Source organism: Gigantopelta aegis, chromosome 10 (assembly GCF_016097555.1).
Source record: "Gigantopelta aegis isolate Gae_Host chromosome 10, Gae_host_genome, whole genome shotgun sequence".
Taxonomy (NCBI): domain Eukaryota; kingdom Metazoa; phylum Mollusca; class Gastropoda; order Neomphalida; family Peltospiridae; genus Gigantopelta; species Gigantopelta aegis.
The window spans coordinates 18,243,951-18,267,824 of record NC_054708.1 but is presented as its reverse complement, the minus strand read 5'-3'; the positions used below and the strand labels follow the sequence as shown (position 1 = coordinate 18,267,824).

Here is a 23,874-nt window from a genome sequence, read left to right as displayed (position 1 = left end):
TGCAAGGCTGCTGCCAGCTCGGGCAGGGTCTGGGGCTGTGGTTGTCGCTGTCGGAGGCGTCGGTCCAACTCGTCCCATAGATGCTCAATTGGGTTCAAATCCGGTGATATCGATGGCCAAGGAAGGACATTAATGTTGTTGTTCTGTAGGAAAGCCGTTGTGAGACGTGCTGTGTGAGGCCTGGCGTTGTCATGTTGGAACACTGCGTTGGCGTTGGCCATAACTGGAACGATGTGTGGCCGGAGGATCTGGTCAATGTAGCCCTGTGCATTCAGGTTGCCCTGCACGTGGACCAGGTCAGTTCTGCCAGTGTGTGAGATAGCTGCCCACACCATGACACTACCCCCGCCGAATCTGTCCACTTCCTGCACGCAGTTTGCCGCATAACGTTCACCACGACGCCTATACACGCGACATCTTCCATCATGACTTCGGAGCAGAAATCGGGACTCGTCACTGAACCACACCTGTCTCCATCGCAGTTGAGGCCATTGTCGATGGATCTGGCACAACTGCAGTCGGAGTCGACGGTGTTGTGGTGTTAAGATGACACCTCGAACTGGACGTCTGGCACGAATTCCTACCTCACGTAGGCGGTTCCGTACGGTCTGGTCGGATATCCTGCGCAAACCTGGTATTGCTGCGGCTGTGGAGGTGGTAGTAGTCAATCGTTCCCGAAGGTGGCGTACCCGGATGTAGCGGTCCTGCCCGGGGGTAGTGACCCGTGGTCGACCGGATCTAGGGAGGTCATGTGTTGATCCATGTTGCTGGTAACGGTCCCACAGTCTGGAGATGGTGCTTGGGGACACATGGAATGCCCTGGCAACGGCCGTTCTGGATTCGCCTGCGTCTAGTCGGCCGATGGCATTGTTTCTCTGCGGTTCACTGAGACGTGGCATGTCCTGGATTGTCAACTGTCGGCCAGATACAGAGGCCAGGCAAGCGAACACCCTGCACTTTTATACTGTCGGTGTTCATGTTGCACGTGCAGACAACGCACGTGCAGTGGTGACATGGTTTGCATGTGGCTGCGTTTTTGCGAATATTCACATTTTGGAACTTTATTGTACAGTAGCTGCGTTTTATCGAATGTAACCGTGGGAATGTGTTTTGGACATGCAATGACCTTATATTCACAAAGCATGAACCGGTAGGAAACATAAAATCAGAGTTATAACCCATTTGTACCCTTTTGCGTTTCTTTTTTTGAAGAGTATATGTTTGCAATCTTTCTGATCTTTGAACAAAACCTTAAAGTTATATGGAAGAACAGGATTTTGTAATGCTATAAAAATGTCATCATTTAAATTATCTAGGTTGTAAATGAATGATTTTATAGCACTGACCAATGAAGCATATTCCAGAAAATTGGTAATTATGTCATATTTCTCTATGAACTGTTCATATGTTAGAAAGTCTCCTTGTTCTTTCAACAAATCGTTAATAAAGATAATACCTTTTGAGATATATCGTTTTAGTATAAATGGCTTTTTATCTATACATATTTTACTGTTAAACCAAATATTGATCTGGAGAATATCATCTACGGTTACTGGAATTTGTTTTTCTTGTATCCTTAACCAACTAATCAATGTGTCTCTCCAAAATGTATTTTTTATGGAACTTTTTGTACAGTATAGAAAATGGTCGCCATATATAATTAAATCACGTGTTGATATATTTGTAGAAGCTTTGAACAAAATGGTCCATTTTGGGTTATTTAAAAATATCCGTCGGATCCACAAACTTTTCAAAGCAGTCATAAAATTATTTATGTTTATCATTTTGATGCCACCATTTTTATAGTCTTGCGTTATTAAGTTTCTTTTAAGTTGTTTACGGCCGCTATTCCAAATAAATTGAAAAAATAATGTATTTATATGTTTTAGCAAACGTTCGCTTGGATTTGGTAATGTTTTCAGTAGGTATGTTAGTTTAGGAACTATTAACGTTTTTAGGACTGTAATTCTTCCTAAAACAGTAAGTTTTCTGATAGACCATAGCTTCATTAATTTTGGTATTTCAATAATCTTGGGATTACAATTTAAATCAATAATTTCTTCTAGGTTAATGGAAAAGTTAATACCGAGAAGGTTAAACTGTGTACTGCCCCATTCTAGTTTCCATCGAGTGTGATGGTAAACTTCATTTGAAAATTTCTTGCTACCTATCCAAATAGCTTTTGATTTGGTGTAGTTAATTTTGAGGCCAGATATTTGTGCATAATAATCTAGGATAGATAGAACACCCTGCAGGGACTCAGGAGAGCCGTCTAAAATAAAACTTGTGTCGTCTGCATACTGCAATATTAAATATTTTTCACCATCTATAGTGATACCTTTTATATTATTGGAGTTTTTTACTATGATAGTGATGATTTCAGCACATAAAATAAATATATGTATAAGGAGACAAAGGATCACACCTTGTCTACAGCCTCTTTCTAGTTTAAATGGCTCTGAAAGAAATCCATTCTGAATTACTCTCGATACTGAGTTACTATATAGTGTTTTAATCCAGGCTTTCATTGATGTTTTGAAGTTAAAAATGTCTAAGACTTTATTGATAAATGACCAAGATATTGAATTAAAAGCTTTTTCGAAATCGATTAATAATAGTAAACCAGGGATATCTTGTTCTTCGGTATAATGCATAATATCATAAATTAATCTAATGTTTTCACCAATGTACCTTCCTTTAATAAAGCTTGTTTGGTCTGAGTCTATTTTTTTATCAAGAACCCTTTTTATTTGATTTTCAATACAACCTGAAGCCAGTTTATATGTACAGTTTATGAGAGTTATTGGTCACCATTTTTTTGAAATTCTTTAGGTTTGTTTGGTTTCGGGATACATGTTATGATTCCTAATTTTTGAACATTACTCATTTCTTTTTTAGCATAACTGTAATTGATAGATTGAACAATAAAATGACTAAAATCTATCCAGAAGAATTTGAAAAATTCGGCAGTAAACCCATCCGAACCAGGAATCTTATAATTTTTCATATTTTTAAGACACGTTAATACTTCCGAGTGTATTATTTCCCCCTCTAATGTTTCTGCATCTTCGTTTGTCAGAATATTAAAATTATAATTTGCAAGTTTTTCCATAATATCATTATCATTTTGTCCAGGTGGAGTTGAGTAGAGGTTTTGGTAAAAAGCTTTAGTTTTTTTAGGATTTCTTCCTGATCTTTAACTATTGTTACATTTTCTAGTTTTATTTTTGAAATTAGTTTACTAAAGTAGTTTCTGGATTCTAAATGACAAAAATATTTTATTGGTTTTTCACCCTCTTCGATCCATTTTGTTCTTGACCTTATATAATGTCCTTTAAGTTTTTGTTTTCTTAGCTCTTGTAATTCAAACTTTTTAGATTCAATCTGTTCTAAATCAATCATCTTTTCATCTTCTAATAATTTAATTTCATCACATAATTTTGTTTCCAGTTCATCACAATTTTTTTTCTTAAAAACTGAAAATTATATAGTTTTGCCTCTTATTTCCATCAATAACATTTCCAAAAAAAGTTGACTATCTATGGAAAACTGAATTTCATCTTTTGGTATAGAATCTAAGATTTCATAATTATATATAGGGACGGCATACTGCCGTATTATTTTTGATATGGTTTCCTTCACCATCTTACAATATTCTGTATCTCTAAGTAATGAATTATTAAACTTCCAAAGTCCTGGACCCTTTTTTATTTGAATTAACTTTATATTTAAAACTACTGCTGAATGGTCAGAAGGATAACTATTTTTCACTATAACCTTTTCTACCATTGAAATCAAATTATTGGACATTAGAAAGAAATCGAGTCTACCGGTAGCTTGTTTTAAAAGAGTTTTATTTTTCCAAGTATACCTTCTAAGATTAGGATAAAGTTCTCTGAAAGGATCTATTAAATCTAACGTTTCCATTTTATCAATAATTACTTTTTACATTTAAGATGGCTGACAAGTAAATAATTTTTTGTATCCAGATACTGGTTTAACATTAAATTGAAATCTCCACAAATTATATAATTTTCATTTTGGAAGTCTTCAATACATTCAAAAATATGTTTATAAAATTGTGGATAATCTATATTAGGGGCATATATAGTAATGAAAGTTAGTCTTTCTCCTTCTATTGTTATATCTGTAACAACATATTCAAAATTATTATTGAGCATAATTGCCACACCTCAAGAATTTCCAGTGTAAGAATTAAATAGACATTTATATCCCCACTGTGTCGTATCTGTATATAGGGTTCTAACTGTGACGTAAAGTGTGTGTCTTGTAAACAATATATGCTATATTTCTTGGATTTTGAATAGTTCAGAACATCGGCTCTTTTTTCCTTATCTCCGAGTCCCTGGCAGTTAAGTGTTAGGATCTGCAAACAAGCCATGATATTCTATTTTTGAAATTTATTATAAATCTAAGTTTTTGTTTCAAGTTCGTATTCTTCTGGTTTATATACTCTTCAAAAGAAGAAACGCAAAACCACATTGTCGCAACATTTGGAGAATTGATTTCATTATTGAATGGTGAGTCCGATAATTACCAAATGTTGCAGGATTGTTCACAATTCACTCTAGTCCATTGTGAGTAAGTGATAGGACACACCACCAAGGTCAAGGTCATCTGGAGTCAATACCGGGTGTGGCCTCCGCGTGTGTTGACAACTGCCTGGCACCGCCTGCCCATTGAAGCAACCAGAGTACGGATGACGTCCCGGGGGATGGTGGCCCACTCGGCCTGCAAGGCTGCTGCCAGCTCGGGCAGGGTCTGGGGCTGTGGTTGTCGCTGTCGGAGGCGTCGGTCCAACTCGTCCCATAGATGCTCAATTGGGTTCAAATCCGGTGATATCGATGGCCAAGGAAGGACATTAATGTTGTTGTTCTGTAGGAAAGCCGTTGTGAGACGTGCTGTGTGAGGCCTGGCGTTGTCATGTTGGAACACTGCGTTGGCGTTGGCCATAACTGGAACGATGTGTGGCCGGAGAATCTGGTCAATGTAGCCCTGTGCATTCAGGTTGCCCTGCACGTGGACCAGGTCAGTTCTGCCAGTGTGTGAAATGGCTGCCCACACCATGACACTACCCCCGCCGAATCTGTCCACTTCCTGCACGCAGTTTGCCGCATAACGTTCACCACGACGCCTATACACACGACATCTTCCATCATGACGTCGGAGCAGAAATCGGGACTCGTCACTGAACCACACCTGTCTCCATCGCAGTTGAGGCCATTGTCGATGAATCTGGCACCACTGCAGTCGGAGTCGACGGTGTTGTGGTGTTAAGATGACACCTCGAACTGGACGTCTGGCACGAATTCCTACCTCACGTAGGCGGTTCCGTACGGTCTAGTCGGATATCCTGCGCAAACCTGGTATTGCTGCGGCTGTGGAGGTGGCAGTAGTCAATCGTTCCCGAAGGTGGTGTACCCGGATGTAGCGGTCCTGCCCGGGGGTAGTGACCCGTGGTCGACCGGATCTAGGGAGGTCACGTGTTGATCCATGTTGCTGGTAACGGTCCCACAGTCTGGAGATGGTGCTTGGGGACACATGGAATGCCCTGGCAACGGCCGTTCTGGATTCGCCTGCGTCTAGTCGGCCGATGGCATTGTTTCTCTGCGGTTCACTGAGACGTGGCATGTCCTGGATTGTCAACTGTCGGCCAGATACAGAGGCCAGGCAAGCGAACACCCTGCACTTTTATACTGTCGGTGTTCATGTTGCACGTGCAGACAACGCACGTGCAGTGGTGACATGGTTTGCACGTGGCTGCGTTTTTGCGAATATTCACATTTTGGAACTTTATTGTACAGTAGCTGCGTTTTATCGAATGTAAACGTGGGAATGTGTTTGGGACATGCAATGACCTTATATTCACAAAGCATGAACCGGTAGGAAACATAAAATCGGAGTTATAACCCATTTGTACCCTTTTGCATTTCTTTTTTTGAAGAGTATATTAGTCTTTATTTTATTTTTCTGTGAATGTAGCTTATTTGGAAATATATAGTTAATAAGACGATATCTAATTCTAATACTCCCCCAGAAGAAAATGTAAAAGAAAGATATAAAGTGGTGAGTAAGAAGTAAATAGTTATATTTACAATGTTGGTGCAACAAGGTAGAGAGCGCAGATAGGACAGAATAGGTGAGAAACAATAGTGTAAAATAATGAGAAGGTGTAAAGTAAAAACTCATGGTCAAGGGTTAGGCCCCTTTTCCCGACCTTAAACAATTTGTTATCGTATATATAACGCTATAGTGACTAATACTAGTTAGAGATAATTACTATTTTCAGAAAAGATTGCAAGTTCGTAGGGTAGCACTGTAATACATAATTATTTACATAATCTCATCCCTACAATATAAAACAATTAATAAGAAACATTGTACAAGCGCTCATGTCTATGATTAACAACATTTCAAAAGGCCCGAATGAATGAATTAATGATAAATACCTGACTGATTGAAAAAAAATTAACCAATTATTCAATCAATTAATCAATCAATCAAATAAATAATACAGACATGATTATTAGTATATACATGTATAAACACACCTACATATACATTTACATACAACTACCCATATAGACATACATATATCCATATACACACATGTATACATACACACATACATAAATACACACATATACACATACATGCACACACAGATACACACACACACATATATATATATATATATATATATATATATATATATATATATATATATATATATATACATACACACATACATATACATGAATATATCTAGGGTATCTAGGATTAGAAAATATGTGATAGCATTGGAATAGTGGTAGCTTTTGAGTATTATCACCCTTTTCCTGACCCTACCCTAATTTTTTTTTTAAATACTATCAACACAAGATGAAACAACCTATTTCAACCCAGTGCTACTTTATCATTAAGCTGTCATTGTCAATGTCATTTGTCACACCTGTGGTAATGTTAAATAGCATTACCCTTCCCCAAACGAAAAAAAACTTTTTGATTATTTTTATAAATTGTATTTCATTTCCCTGCTGCTGTTGAAGCATATTCTTCTGACATCAACTAAAATTTTATAGTAACATGAATTTGACGACTCAGTGGGTAGGTGTAAGGTCACTACACTGAATTATATCTCACTAACTATTACGGTAACCCACTGTCTTAGACCGACAGCACAGATAGTTAAGATGTATGCCCAGGACAGCATGCTTGAACCTTAATTGAGCAGAAGCACAAAAATAAGTATAAATGAATGAATGAACCATTGTAAACAATGTATAAAGTGTTCAGGAGAAATATGTTAATAATATTCATTTCTCTCATCCTCATTTGTACTTTTCCCGTAGTCCAGTAGTCTACATATCAGTGTAATTTATTGGCAGTCCATTTGCTACATACATTGCTGCAATTTGGCAGTGTACTCAACTTTGGACAACTTCAAGCCAGCAGATCCAGAATAACTTCAGCTCCTTCTTCCTTTTCAATCATCCACTCTCTACCAATAGGGCTTGGCACATTTGGTTGTTGCTCCAGATACTCTAGCCTAAGATCACCTTAAATGCATGAGGTAGTTTTTGTAAATCATTGACTATTGAATGTGAAACATTGTTCCCCGTTGTCTTCAGAGGAAACCAGCTACATTTTTCTACTAGCAGCAAGGGATATTTTATATGCACTTTCCCCACAGGTAGGACAGCACAAACCACGGACTTTAGTATACCCGTTATGGGGCGCTGGTTGGGATAGGTAAAAACTTCCCAAGTTCTTAAGGCGAATGTTCTACTGACTGAGCTAGATCCCACCCTTCTACATACATGTGTATGTATGTATGTATGTGTGTGTGTGTGTGTATATATATATATATATATATATATATATATATATACAAATATATATATATATATAGACAAAACTACATATATGTGGTTTTCTGATTTCTGTATTCCACGAGTGTATTTCCTGCAGGAAACCCCGATGCCGCAGGCAGAGGGGTTTCCGGCAGGAAATACACTCGTGGAATACAGAAATCAGAAAACCACATGTATGTAGTTTTTTATTTATTACATACCCTAAATTGGAATTTTGTTCCCAAATAATAGTTAAAAAATTGTAAAACTGCTAGCTAATGATGGGGATTTCTCAATTTACACAACTAGATCAGCTGTGTTACTACGCGGACCGATGAACTACCAATTATTACACATAGGAATACAGTTCTATTTAAACAATAAACAGAAATAAGAAAGAATGAGTGAAAAATACCTATAATTTTAATGATATTGTCTAAAATGCCTTTTAAAGACAATGTAATAGCTAAAATTCACGAACAATGAAATATTTAATTTGCTCGTAATACGTCACAAAACCTTCAGCGCAACCTTCAGCGCGCCAGATTTATCAACGAAGAAAAATGTCAAGAATTGTTCAGTCAGTGTCTGTGTCATCATCGGTGTCTTTTCTTTTATTGATGTTCATGGAATTACTCGTTGCTGAAAAGTTGAAGTTTATATTAAATGTGCCTCCATAAATCATCACTCCACTGAATAATCCGGTTGTCAGTTCATCAAAATTTTCTACGTGAGAAGATGGTGCATGCGACGTCATTGTTGCTAAAGTCGATGACAGTTACTTTTTGCACCCTTGTTTTGGCTTCGTACACAATAAATATAGCATATCTTACCGTAAGTTCACTAGAAATCCATATTTCGTAAAAGGTAAAAAAAAATAATCACAAGATTTTGTTCAAACACAATTCAGGTGCATTTGAAATATAAAAAAAATAAATAAATCAATGACAATTTTGCATTGTAATTTTTCCTTAAAAAGGAAACGTCATGTACCCAGTTTATGGTTATTGTAAGGAGATGCAAAGTGACGTCATTGGAATACTGATGTCATTTAAATTCAAAATTAGCTATATTATTACAATGCTTCGCCACATTAAAATAAAAACTAGTCTACTAACCTTGACCCCGGTCAAATTCCTATAACAAGCAGACAACGCTGTTTACAGGTGGGTATTTTTTATTTTGGGCAAAATATTAATTTTAAGTTTTAAAAGATGAAAGAAATAAAAAGTACCTTTTTGTCAAATATATCATATCACAAAATTACCGTTGGATATGTTTTATTTATTGTGTATGAAGCCAAAACAAGGATCCAAAACCTGACTGTTTTCGACCTTATTCGTGGATTAAAAGCTCATTGGTGAGTAGTGTTTTTGTCTAGTTTTGGTAGCGCGCTCATTAAATTGTAAATATTTGTCACCGTTTTCAGTTTAAATGTTCCACAAAATAGCGTTTTAAAAATCATAACAGTTAACTGCTTTAATAGGCAATTCAAACCAAGCACCAACTTTCTTTACATATCGCTATGGGCATTCCCGGTAACCATGTGCTATAAATAGTAGTGTTGAATACGGCATAGTTCCGGCAGTTGAGTTGAATACGGAAAAGTGTATTTAATTTTTGTATTCAGGGCTGTATTTATATAGTAAGATTTAATGGGTATGTAATAAATATATATATATATATATATATATATATATATATATATTAAATACATATATTAAAGTTTGTTTTGTTTAACGATAACACTAGAGCACATTGATTTATATAGTCTTAGAGAGGAAACCCGCTACATTTTTCCATTAATAGCAATGGATCTTTTATATACACCATCCCTCAGGCAGGTAGCACATACCACGGCCTTTGATATACCAGTCGTGGTGCACTGGCTGGAACGAGAAATAGCCCATTGGGCACAGACATGAATCAATCCCCAGCCGACTGCACATCAATATACATATATGTTCATAACAATGGAGATATACAGGTAACCAAGTCTAGTACAGATAAACAAATAAACAAATATGTTACAGTGCCAAAAAAAAAAGAAGACGAAAAGATAATGGTAATAAAATGGAAAATAGTTTTGGTTTTGGGTGTGTGGTAGTGAAGGAAGTTTTAAAATATAAAATTGTACATGGTGTCTAGGAGTCTATATGGGACATTTTTACTGTACACACCACCATTGATTACACCATTAATTTCTATGTGAGAATATATTCTATGAAACTAAACCTCTATCGGTGGTCCGATCCCACAGTGCAAGCACCTGAGGCAGGTGTGCTCGACCAACCAAGCTAAATCCCGCAAACATCATTTGCAAGTTTGCGCCAATCCCATGACCTTAGGGGAGGGAAGCTCTTAAGAGGATTATGCCCAGGTATAAACAAACACAGTGCAGGGTTCTGTTTGCAAGCGCTCCTCATAAGGCTGGACCCCAACACATGGCCCCAACATGTGGCCCCACCTCAATGCGATACACCAGCGATACTCTTGCAGTCATTGTCCAAGGTCGGTCATTGTCCACGGTTGTAAAACCTCACCAGGAGGCTGGCCACCTGTGATGAAGGACACCAAGGATAGGTTCAGCATTGTCTCATCCCAGATTCTGCCACGGATAACAACACCGTCCCCCATGATGTAGAAGATTCTTGTGAGTGGTCTACTCTGCAATCGTTTCCTGGAACAGCAGTCTTTAAATGTCGCCCAACTTCTTCCCCATTGAGTTGATTAGTTTACCGCACAGTCAACTTTACCCAAGATTATTTTCTCTCCGTGTAAAAGGTTACTTTGGACTTTAATTTTCAGGGGTCGACTCCCTCCTACCCCCACCCACCTCTGCTCAAGCAAAATTTCCTTATTTTACATATATTTTCCGAGGAAACATTGATACAGTCTAGATCACCCCCACCATCACCAGCAACACCACCACCACCATCACCCACCCCATAACTTCTGGCACACCTGCCCCGAACCTTTCGCACTGGTCAACGCTATGTTATTCTGACCGAACAAAAACACTTTCCCCACAAACAGGATAGTACATACCGCAGCCTTTGATGTACCAATCGTGGTGTACTGGTGAAGATGGTGGAAAGGAAAATCAAATCAAATAAAGGCGATAGATCATTCGACTTCAGTCTCTCTCTCTCTCTCTTTCTCTCTCTCTCTCTCTCTCTCTCTCTCTCTCTCTCTCTCTCTCTCTCTCTCTCCCACTCCCCCTCCCTCTCCCTCTACGTAGATAGATTATTTTCGAGTTCGCTGATAACACATATTTCACATATCAAACCAACAGCACTACGGAAACATTTTTTAATGGGAGTGAGTGTTGGTTGTCGGGTTTATTCCTGAAATATGTACCTACATATTTAACGAAAACATTGTTGAAATGCAGTGCTGTCAGGTTTCTTTCTGTAATGTGTACCTATGTATATAACGAAAACACATAGGTTTCCAGCCAGTGCACCACAACTGGTATATCTAAGGCTGTGGTTTGTGCTATCATGTCTGTGAGAGAGAGAGAGAGAGAGAGAGAGAGAGAGAGAGAGAGAGAGAGAGAGAGAGAGAGAGAGAGGGGAGGAAAGAAAGAAAGAAATGTTTTATTTAATGACACGCTCAGCACATTTTATTTACGGTTTTATGGCGTCAGACATATGGTTAAGGACCACACAGATATTGCCACTTCATGGGCTGCTCTTTTCGATTAACAGCAAAGGATCTTTTATATGCTCCATACCACAGACAGGATAGTACATACCATGACCTTGGTTATACCAGTTGTGGAGCTCTGGCTGGAACGAGAAATAGCCCAATGGGTCCACCGATGGGGATTGATCTGAGAGAGAGAGAGAGAGAGAGAGAGAGAGAGAGAGAGAGAGAGAGAGAGAAGGAGAGAGGAGAGGGAGAGGGGGAGGGGAGGGGGGGGGGGGGGGGGGGGGGGGGAGGGAGGTTGGTTGGTTGGTTGGTAATTTTAAAATATATAACAATGCATGAATAATATAGCATCACCTGCCATTTGATTTTAACCTTGGTATTCTCAACATAACAAAATGCTACATAACAAAGGAGTGTCCCGGTATATGTTGCTATTCTGTTATTCACTATTGGAGGAATGACAGAACTTCCTGGCTTTCAGATGTTTACAATATTCTGAGAAAAACAAATCCCAAAAAATCATTGGCTACTGAGCATATAGTCTCAGAAATGAAACGCACTACATTTTTCCATGACTAGCAAAGGATTTTTTTTTTATATGCAGCATTCCATAAACAGGATAGCACATACCACGGCACTGGCCGGAACGAGAAATAGACCAATTGGTCACCGACGGGAATCGATCTCGGACCAAGCAATCAGGCGAGCGCTTTACCATTGGTCTACGTCTCGCCCAAAATCCGAAAAAAGTTTTTCTCCAATCGTACAGATTTTTATTCCTCCTATTACATTATTTTGTTCCCTAAAATTAATTAATTTTAAGAAAAGGAACAAAATGCAAAATGGTGAAATACTGTCATTTCCTTTAGAAAGGTTACACAAAATATGAATATACATTAATCCACTCCTGTCATGTTGACTAAACTGCGAACAAGATTTTTTTTTTTTTTTTTTTTTTTTTTTTTTTTTTTTTTTTCCATCTATGTTCAGATATGTAAGTGTCCATCATTATTAAATAAGCATAGTACACAGAAGTGATGTATACAGATTATTATACGAACGTGTGTGTTGTATTGATTTTACGAAACAAGTGTCAGGATTATTGTATTAACCCGAGCAAGTTTCGTAAAATCAGTACAATACGCACACAAGTGTAATAAGTTTTTTATTCTCCATATTATTATTGTTCTTTTTTATTGTTATTATTAATAAGAAGGTCCATCTCAAAATGTTTCCATATACGTCCATGTATATAGAAACGACATTAACCACTTTACACTGTTCTAGGTATTGGTTTAACTTTGTATATTAATCACCATTCACAAATAACTTTCAAAAACTAAAATTCTATATATTCTGTAAAATAAAAAATCTCTAATGAATTGCATTAAACTACCATTTTATTACAAGTTTAACATTGAAATCAGAAATACATAAAGGCAAATGCTTTAAACTACGAGATGTTATTTCGTGTGCTTTGCCAAATCGTGATGACATAATATTTACTACCGACAAGGTCATTGGTTTTTTTTGTGTGTCTAATCATCCAATAGCAGTGTATGTTAAACCAATGTATAATATTTCCCACTGAGAAAATGTGAAAAACATTTCCCCCATTATGAGTGACCGCTGGGGTAATAATAAAGACTATTACACAAGCTTGTGTATCGTACTGATTTTTCGAAACGAGTGTCGGGATACTTGTATTACCCGAGTAAGTGCGAGGGATATGCATGAGTCTTGACATGAGTTTCGTAAAATCAGTACACAAGTGAGTGTAATAATATCTTTATTATCCACATTATCCAAAATGTTATTTTTTATTAATAACAAGCTAAGACCATATCAAAACATTTCAAACGTAACTAGAAGGAGACGACAAAACAACGTCTATTTTTAATTCAGTACAGATCTACAAATTATTATTTCTTGACTATAGTTCTTTACACTGGTTTTATTTAATTCTTGAATTTTTATATTGATGTTTATCATCACATTATTTTTGCATTTATCAATAGCCGATGTATTTTTCATGCTGAGGTGTCATTAAACATCTATTCTGTTTTGTTCTGTTCTCTTCTCTTTGCTTCGCTTGCTTCTCTTCTCTTCGCTTCACTTCTATTCTCTTCTATTCTATTCTGTTCTCCTCTTCTATTCTCTTCTCTCTTCTCTTCTCTTCTCTTCTCTTCTCTTCTATTCTATTCTATTTTATTCTATTCATGACTATATACAATGTGCAACAAGCCATAAAATGGATTATCTGTGTTAGATATATATTTTACAAGCTTGGCCTAAATAATATTTGGTACAAGCAAATGTTTAGCTCAGTAAAGACATTCTGAGAAAAGTTTTTAAAGAATTGGCAAAGAGACGTTTCAAAATTCATTGAAGGTTTAACTTACAGACTATTTAAATAGAACTTAGTGTTTGAAACATATCTCAATACAGGCCCGTATTTTTATTTTTTTTATTTTGGGGGGGGGGGGGGTGGGGGGTGGGAGGGAAAGGTTCATCCGAACCCTCCCGCAAAAGCTGAGGTTCATTTCTTTATTTTTAAATATTGCACAAATACTTGATTGTAACTTCTGCAAATTTCCCATAAAACAATATTTGCTTGTCTTCGTCATATAGCACTCCCTTATTCAAAGCAGCAGTGTACATGATGTAGCAAAAAAAATTAATTGTACTTTCTGTTATTGGGGCAGGATGCGCAGTCAGTCTGGGATCGATCCCCGTCAGTACACCTGGACTGGTATATCAAAGGCTGTGGTATGTGCTACCCTGTCTTTTGCATATAAAATATCCCTTGCTACTAATGGAAAAAGGAAGTAAGGAAGGAAATGTTTTATTTAACGACACACTCATCACATTTTATTTACGGTTATATGGTTAAGGATAAGGCAGTTATTGAGAGAGGACACCCGCTGTCGTCACTTCATGGGCTACTCTTTTCGATTAGCAGCAAGGGATCTTTTATATGCACCATCCCACAGACAGGATAGTACATACCACGGCCTTCGTTACACCAGTTGTGGAGCACTGGCTGGAACGAGAAATAGCCAAATGGGCTAATGGAAAAAATATAGAGGGTTTCCTCTCTAAGACTATATGTCAAAATTAATAAATGTCTTACATCCAACAGCCGATGATTAATAAATCAATGGAGAGCCTCTTTCTGGTAGCCATATGACTGGTCTCTAAATGGTATCTTTAAAAAAACAGGTTATAAATGATTCTAAAATTATATTAAAGTATATACAAAATGTACCAGAAAGAGAATATTGTAAAGATGAAAAATAACTCTATCTAAACGGTTAAAATAAGCTTGCTGCGGGAACAACCATTGATTTCGTATTAACGACCGTACTTAAAGTTCTAGGTTATTGCCATAACTGTTGTTCACAGTCTGATTATAGCAACGATTATGGTGACTATCCTTTCTAAATCCTTGGTTTTCATCAGTCCTAGCTATGATTCCGGTGGCTACCTCGAATCATGTGTTTGAAGCACGCGTATATTTCATTAGTGTCTAGGTATAAAAGTGAGGTTTACTAAGGGTTTGTTTCATACATGCAAAACTGGTAGCTGTAGATGCTGGAAGAGACATTTTCTTTGAAATTGAGAAGTGACGACGAGACCCTATCATCATGTCCATTGTTCTGCCATCAAAGCTGATGCTGTATCATAGCAGCAATGTGGAAGGTGGAGATCCCTGGAGAGGTGGTGCCATCGGGGATGACTTCGCTTTAGTCGATGGAAGAAGAGGTTTTGCTGATGGAAAAAGAGGTTCTGCTCTTGCAGAAAGAATGTACTACATAACTGAGACAAGGATGGGGAGCATCAGCAGGGAATCGGTTAGAAACTGATACTTCAGAAGAAATGAAACAGTAAATGGTCTGCCAAAAGTGTCCTTTGTATATGTGTTAAAATGACATACAAGAATAGAACTCATTTAAGTGTGGAAGTTTCCGAAAATCAAAAGAACATCAAGACATCAAAATATCAAAACCGAAACGACTGCAGAACCTCAGCAACACATCAGATTGCCAAATGTGTTTCAGACATACCAACTAACATCTCAGTTTGCAAGGCAAGTTCGCTGTAAATATGTTTCTAAATATTGTTTCCAAAATAGAGAACCCATTGAAGTGAGGAGCTTTCCGAATATCACAAGATCATCAAGACAACAAATGAGACATGTCCAGACAAACGCAGCAATATATCCGTTTAACAGATTTATTTTATAGACATGCAGACACATTCATTGTCACCTTGGTGACAATACATGTAAAGACGTCAAAGCATTGTGTAAGAGAAGAACGAAAACAGGACAACAGGACAGTTTCAATGCATGTGTCGAATCTTTAAAGTCATTTTATATTGAACTGATGACAATTAAAGGACGTAACGGAACAGCGAACAGTGAACATTCCATTTAGCAAACATATTCCACAACATGCGATGCTTCTATTATACAATTTTTATAGTTTACAGTTTCATATTTGTGTGTTGAATAAAATAATAAAACAAATTCCAGTTTTGAAAATTTATTTTGTGTATTTAGATATTGCTGGAGGCTCTTTCAGAATTGACAACATGGTTAACGAGAGATACTCTTTTTTTTTGACTCCACAATCCACAAAATAAAATTCTATCCGGACGTAAACAATAAAAAAAATAATAACGGTGCTTACCCAATTACTATAGTCTGTACTCACTGGGGTCTTTTATATGCATTTCCCACAGACAGGACAGCACATACGACGGTTTTTATAAACCAGTCATGGAGTACTGGTTGAAAAACCCAATGAGAAAATAAGTCTACCGTAGTGATTCGATCATCCGACCCATTCATCCCACGCGAATGCTGTGCTGACTGAGTTAGATCCGGGCCCTCCAACCACAGTGGTATGACTGAATCGGTGGTATGACTGAATCGGTGGTTTGACTGAATCGGTGGTTTGACTGAGTCGGTGGTACTTCCAACCACATCACTGAATCAGTGGTATGACTGAATCGGTGGTATGACTGAATCGGTGGTTTGACTGAATCAGTGGTATGACTGAATCGGTGGTTTGACGGAGTCGGTGGTTTGACTGAGTCGGTGGTACTTCCAACCACATCACTGAATCAGTGGTACTTCCAACCACATCACTGAATCAGTGGTATGACTGAATCAGTGGTATGACTGAATCAGTGGTATGACTGAATCGGTGGTACTTCCAACCACATCACTGAATCAGTGGTTTGACTGAATCAGACGTGTTCATTACGTAGATGCTAGCCATGAGCTGGTTTGTTAGTCATGTCTGCCCTTCCACCCCACCCCCCACCCCCCACCCCACCCACACCCTATATTTTTGTGTAATCAACTAAACGTTCCAGCACACTGTCCTTGGAACACACCACAGTTATTTGGATGGACTGTTTTTGCATTGGGTAATCAGTGGCTAGTGATTACTGAGAGAGAAGTCTGTGTAGCAGTCTTGGACTTCCAAACTCAGCCATTTAGATTTGGTCTGGGTTGGAGCCGGTACCGGGATGTGAACCCAGTACCTCGCAGCCTTAAAGGTAGGGGGCGAGACGTAGCCCAGTGGTAAAGCACTCTCTCGATCCCCGCCAGTACACCACGACTGGTACATCAAAGGCCATGATATGTGCTATGCTGTCTATGGGATGGTGCATATAAAAGATCCCTTGCTGCTAATCGAAGAGAGTAGCCCATGAAGTGGGGACAGCGGGTTTCCTTTCTCAATATCTGTGTGGTCCTTAACCATATGTCTGATGCCATATAACCATTAATAAAATGTGTTGAGTGCATCGCTAAATAAAACAGTTCCTTCCTTCCTTCCTTAAAGGTAGGGTCACACAGCAGTTGACCTAGATGTACATATAACCTGCATCAATACACCAGAGGTCTACGTAAATCCCACGGGTTTTGTGATATCTTCTTATCAGTCAGGGTCTCGGTCTCTCTCTCCCTCCCTCCCTCCCTCCCTCTCTCTCTCTCTCTCTCTCCCCCTCTCTCTCTCTCTCTCTCTCCCTCCCTCCCTCTCCCGTCTCTCTCCCGTCACTCCTCTCTCTCTCTCTCTCTCTCTCTCTCTCTCTCTCTCTCTCTCTCTCTCTCTTCCCTCCCTCTCTCCCCCTCCCTCCCTCCCTCTCTCCCCCTCACCTCTGCACATACCATCACAAGGATTAAAGATTATTTAAAATGGTACAGTCATAGAATCTGATATATACACGTTTTCAATTTGGTTATGAATAAACCCCAAACCGACTGAGTGCAGAAAGCACAATTATCGGTGTCGAAAATGTGAAAATGAGGGAAATAATCCATGAGCCAATAGGGTTTATTGTTATCATATTGGGGAATAAGGCTCATAGTATTTTTAGGAAGGTATGCATAACTAGGGTTGGAAAATAGGAGATAGCATTGGAATAGTGGTAGCTTTTGAGTATTATCACCCTTTACCTGACCCAACCCTAAAATAATAATTTTAGAAATACGACCACACATGGTAAAACAACCTATTTCAGCCCAATGCTACTTTATCATTAAGCAGTCCCTGTCGGTGACATTTGTCACACCTTGTAGTAATGTTAAATATCATTGTAAAAAACATTTAATAAAATTTTGAAATTGAGAATTTTAGCAATGGTAATACACGTACATACATTGCTGTGCCTAAGTTTTGTATAATGCAATATTTCAGTTTCAGAAATTCCTTTTAACTATCATTTAGTTTTATAACAATCCTCTGCCCATCCTCTGCTAGTAAGGCTTGGTACATTCATTTCCGGCTCCAGATACTCCTCTCAATATTTTTCACAGAAGTATCTGAGGCTGATGACATCTACTGTAACCGAGATGACTGACCTTAGTGCATGATGCACTGAGGTCACAGAACAGACATGTGAATGCCTTTACTTTAGAGTGTTTAGTTCTCTGAGGGAATCCATACCTGACCCAACTAAAACAAAACAAATGTACTGGGTCTCCCAGAAGCTGGTCAGCAATTTCAAGGCTAAAGTGGCTTTGTTAGTCTTTCTAAGTAATAAATCTTGTGTAGACAGAGCTCACGGTAATGGTCCAAGGGATTGAAGGAAAATGTTTTATTTAATGATGCACTCAACACATTTTATTTACAGTTATATGGCATCAAACATATGGTTAAGGACTACACAGGTATTGAGGAAACCAGCTGTCACCACTTCATGGGCTACTCTTTTCGATAAGCAGCAAGGGATCTTTTATATGCACCATCCCACAAACACGGTAGCACATACCATGACCTTTGATATACCAGTCGTGGTGCACTGGCTGGAACGAGAAATAGTCCAATGGGCCCACCGACGTCGCATCGAGCGAGCGCTATACTACTGGGCTACATCTCGCCCCTTATCCAAGGTATTGAATTAAAAGACCCTCCATTTGGAGCATGTGTCCTTGTGCCACCACTAGGATGCAATCAATCTGCTTTTATGGTGACCACTCTCACTCTTGCTCTTACTTCCTTTGTATACATATTGCTAAACTTCTTTTTCTAGTCTCTCACACTTAAAAACATTTATGAGTCTAAAGGTGGTAATATCTCAGGAAATGCTAATGAGGTCAATTTGTGTGAATGAACTTATTCTTTGATGACGAAAGCAACTGCTGATACTGCTTCCGTGACTCTTTTTTTTTATTCTTGGTCAGTAAGTATGATGGAATTTTTATTTGTTACATTTTAACTGACCTACACATGTAGGAATGTACTGCTGTGCTCAGCTGTTAATAATACCGTTTTAACTCCCAACTTTCAGGCTCTGCCTCCAGGAGTCTATCTTTATTATGATCTCAGTGATCTGGTTCACAGGGATCCAACCAAAATGGTTTTTGTTAGATAAAATATATAAAATATCTTGTCATATTTGCATGAAATATTATCTTTAAATTAGTTCAGGGTGTTTCTGAAAAATGATTTTCAGGACACAAACAAGAAATTAAAAAGAAATCTTTAAAATGTCTTAATTTTTGGAATTTTCCTTTTTCGGGTAAGGAGTAGTGCTAACAATTTAAAAAATATTTTAAAAATAATCTTGTCACATGAAATATATTTTATTAACTGAATTTCATAATGAATTTCCTTCAAATCCATATATCTAAAAATTGTTCTGGTGTAATCTTTTTTTAGGAAATACATCAAATAAATATTTTTGTCACTCCCATTTATAAAAATGAAAAACAAAATTCTTCAGTTTATTTTAGGTTAGGCTTATACAAAGGGTGATAACATACTAAAAGCTACCACCGTTCCAATGCTGTCACATATTTTTTAACTCCAGGGGTATATACCTAGTCAAAAATCACTATGAGCCTTATTCCCCTCATATGGCCAAAATTTTGGAGTCTGGCTCATAGCCTACTAGTGGTGTCGTTGAAAAATCAAAGCAATCAGATTGCTTATTATTATTTGGTTTATAGGTCAAAACCTCTTCTGTTGGTTCTTTATTCATTCAAAATATCAAGAACCATAGAGCTTAAATATGTAGATAAAACCCTCAAGTAATGTTATAATTTATATGTGTATTGCAATTTCTGTTGTTATTTTGAATGCATGTTGATGTAGGAAAACAACCCCTACTGGAGTATATTCCAGTAAGCTCTGTCCGGTGCATGTTTTGATTTTGTAAACTAGTCTCTGAGTGGGCGGGACGTAGCCCAGTGGTACAGCGCTCGCTCGACGTGCGGTCGGTCTGGCATCGATCCACATCGGTGGGCCCATTGAGCTACTTCTCGTTCTAGCTAGTGCACCACGACTGGTATATCAAAGGCAGTGGTATGTACTACCCTGTCTGGGATAGTGCATATAAAAGATCCCTTGCTGTTTATCGAAAAGAGTATCCCATGAAGTGGCGACAGCGGGTTACCTCTCTAAATATCTGTGTGGTCCTTAACCATATGTCTGACGTCATATAACCGTAAATAAAATGTGTTGAGTGCATCGTTAAATAAAACATTTCCTTCTTTCCTTCCTTAGTCTGAATGGCAGTCCTCTGGCTGTGCAAGGATAAAATATCCAGTAAAGGATCTCCTAGTGAGTGGCTGTCCTCCTATATGCCCTTTTGATTGCATTGTGCAGAGATACGACCCTGATCGTGTATTAGGGTTTTGTCATTCAGATTTATCTACTATTTACTGTATACTGATATTTAAATTATATAATTTTGTCTGATGGGACTTTGTATTTGTTTCAGGACACTTCGTGAACCAATCAATCGACTGCACTTTGCAGGTACTGAGACGGCCACTGAATGGTTGGGTTACATGGATGGAGCCATTCAAGCTGGAGAACGGGCTGCAAGGGAGGTAAGTTAGAGGAATATATTTGGTAAAAGAAAATTGACATGCAATAAGAAATTCAGTACACTTAAGGCCTTTATCATTGAACATTGTCCAGCATTTTACTGACAGCGTCATCAAGGACAAATGAACTACTGTAGGGATATCCCCCATCCAACCATTTCTCCCTAGATCTTTTCACTTCGTTTCTCTTGGTTACTCCCTCCCCCTCCCCAATTTTCGGAGACCAGTAATAGTTTGTTTCTTAACTTTGATTAATTACATGAATACCAAAGTTGCTGATGTACCTGCAACATTTGACCTCACACAAGAAAAATCTCCACTTTGTTCCAAATTACTTGGACGAGGTATTTCCTAGAAAAGCAAAATGGCATGGTAGGAGAGCTTTCCACATTCCATGTGGAACTACCATGACAGGAGTTTGTGAATGATTGCCTCACACAAACAACCACTGTGAATGCTTGCCATCCAAGCATCTGGGATTTCATGGATGTCTTGAAGAAAGACCAGGTGCAAAGTGAGGTCATTTTGAGCCAGTCACTGGCTGGAGAAGACTCACCACACCTCAACATTGCACATATAAGATGTGACCGACAAGCTTCAAAATGTTCTCAGAGATTATGACAATCCACTGGTTTTGGAATTCTTGTATGGAATCACTCACAATCTTCAAATGTAGACTTTATGACTAGCTGTAGGTATTTTCATAAATAAACTGTAAAGCAATACATTTGTGGCCAATAACAGTGTAGTTTTATTCATAAGAGGGAATAACTAATTGGGGAAATGGTGGTTAGAAATGCCCTACAATCAGCATGATGTGGGGGGGGTTTTCAGTTATAGCGAAACTATACTATATTTATTGATTATGAAGTCATAATGATAGCAGTATAGTATTCTGTCATGGACATTATTATAGAAATGTTGTTAAAAAAAGTCTATGTTTAAATTATTTCAGGTACTTCACAGGTTGGGGTTAATCAAAGAGTCAGACATTTGGCAAAGTGAACCTGAATCACTGGATCATCCTGCTAGACGACTGACCTTGACCTGGCTAGAGAGGTCACTCCCATCAGTGTCTGGTTTCATTCAGATCTCTCTGTCACTAATAGTAACTACTGTGGCATGTTTTGTTTACAAATACCTTAATTAACATAGTGTATCATTATTGATTGCCGGGTGTTCTGTACATACTGACTGGCCTCGGTGGTGCAGTGGTTAAGCCATCGGACTATAGGCTGGTAGGTACAGGGTTCGCAGCCCGGTACCGGCTCCAACCCAAAGTTAGTTTTTACAGGCTCAATGGGTAGGTGTAAGGCCACTACACCCTCTTCTCTCACGTTAACCATTAACCAACTAACAACTAACCCACTGTCCTGGACAGACAGCCCAGATAGCTGAGGTGTGTGTACCCAGGACAACATGCTTGAACCTTAATTGGATATAAGCACGAAAGTTGAAATGAAATGAAATGTACATACTGAGAAAGAAACTCATATTCTGTTGCATTGATACATAATTCATAACAAGCTGTAAAGTGGAAAATTAATTTGTGTTTTTATTAATATCCAGTGATAATTACAAGTGATTACAAGTTAAACTATTAGCTAAAACATGATTTTCAAAGTCTGCAAGTCTGTAACTTTGCTCTTAGTTATTAGTCCACTTATAGTTATCACGATGTTTCTTTTTCAGAATACCTTAAGATTTGAGCTGAAATTTTATATATAGCTTTATGATGTACTGTTACAGGCAATTTATCCATTTTTCACAGTTATTCCCCTTGAACTTAGCCTGAAGATATTGAGATGAAATTTTTTATATAGCTTATTATGTACTGTCACAGGTCAAATTTAACTTTCTTGGCAGTTTACCCATTTTTGACAGTTATGGCACTTGAATTTAGGAGATACCAAAAATGTGTTGGACCTGGTAGGGGACATGTATTGCTTTAGCAGTACTCTCGGAATGCTTGTTGAATAATGGTAATCTAGTGATGGCATTTAGAGAAACCTTTTGTTCAATTTTAAAAAAATATTTTTAATTACCTATCATTAACCAGTGGCTTTAGGGGGATGATGAATCAAATGTGTAAATACACTTATATTTTGACATATATAACAATCATCGTCATCATTTATAGTACAGTCTGTATATTGTATAAAAATACCATTAAATACTTGTTGGACATTTCAAAGCTAATTTGTTTTATTCAATTGCACATCAGATCTGTACTGCCATACTGTTTGTTTGTGTGTGTGTGTGAGAGAGAGAGTGAGTGAGTGAGAGTGATTTGATGGAAATATAAAACTTGTCTTAAATAAAAAATGTATTGCTTAAAATTTGTTAATTGCTATAAATTTTCGAACTGCTTTGGAAGTCAGTCTTCACATTGAAATAGTCAAGAACACCAGTTAAAAATATATACGGGTATATAGGGAACAACAGGTTACTGTCTTAAGATATTGGCTTTATCTTGCAATCGTGGCAGGCCATCGGTCTACAGGCTGGTAGGTACTGGGTTCGGATCCCAGTCTAGGCATGGGATTTTTAATCCAGATACCGACTCCAAACCCTGAGTGAGTGCTCCGCAAGGCTCATTGGGTAGGTGTAAACCACTTGCACGGACCAGTGATCCATAAATGGTTCAACAAAGGCTATGGTTTGTGCTATCCTGCCTGTGGGAAGCGCAAATAAAAGATCCCTTGCTGCTAATTGGAAGAGTAGCCCATGTGGTCCTTAACCATATGTCTGATGCCATATAACCGTAAATAAAATGTGTTGAGTGCGTTGTTAAATAAAACACTTCTTTCTTTCTTTCTTTATTCTGCAAAGGTTAGAATGGCGAATGCAGCGAGGCTCTGCCGAGCTGCATTCGCCATTCGACCTGAGCAAGATAAAGCCGATATCTTAAAACAGTAACAAGTTATTTCTTTATCCTGCAATTCTACAGGAATAGTCGGAAAATCATTATTTATTCCATTTTTGTGTCTGCGAATC

At 38.0% G+C, this 23,874-nt stretch overlaps 1 protein-coding gene across 2 annotated transcripts in view; it reads left to right on the top strand.

Annotated features, from left to right (window-relative positions):
* Positions 1-22,194, top strand: part of LOC121384561 (amine oxidase [flavin-containing] A-like) — a 44,124-nt gene extending 21,930 nt beyond the window's left edge. For both annotated transcript variants that reach the window (XM_041515014.1, XM_041515015.1), the window contains exons 13-14: positions 20,769-20,880; positions 21,833-22,194. In XM_041515014.1, the coding sequence (XP_041370948.1) occupies positions 20,769-20,880; positions 21,833-22,027 (307 nt within the window). In that variant the 3' untranslated portion in view covers positions 22,028-22,194. The remainder of the gene's footprint in view (positions 1-20,768; positions 20,881-21,832) is intronic.
* Positions 22,195-23,874: the final 1,680 nt, after the last annotated feature.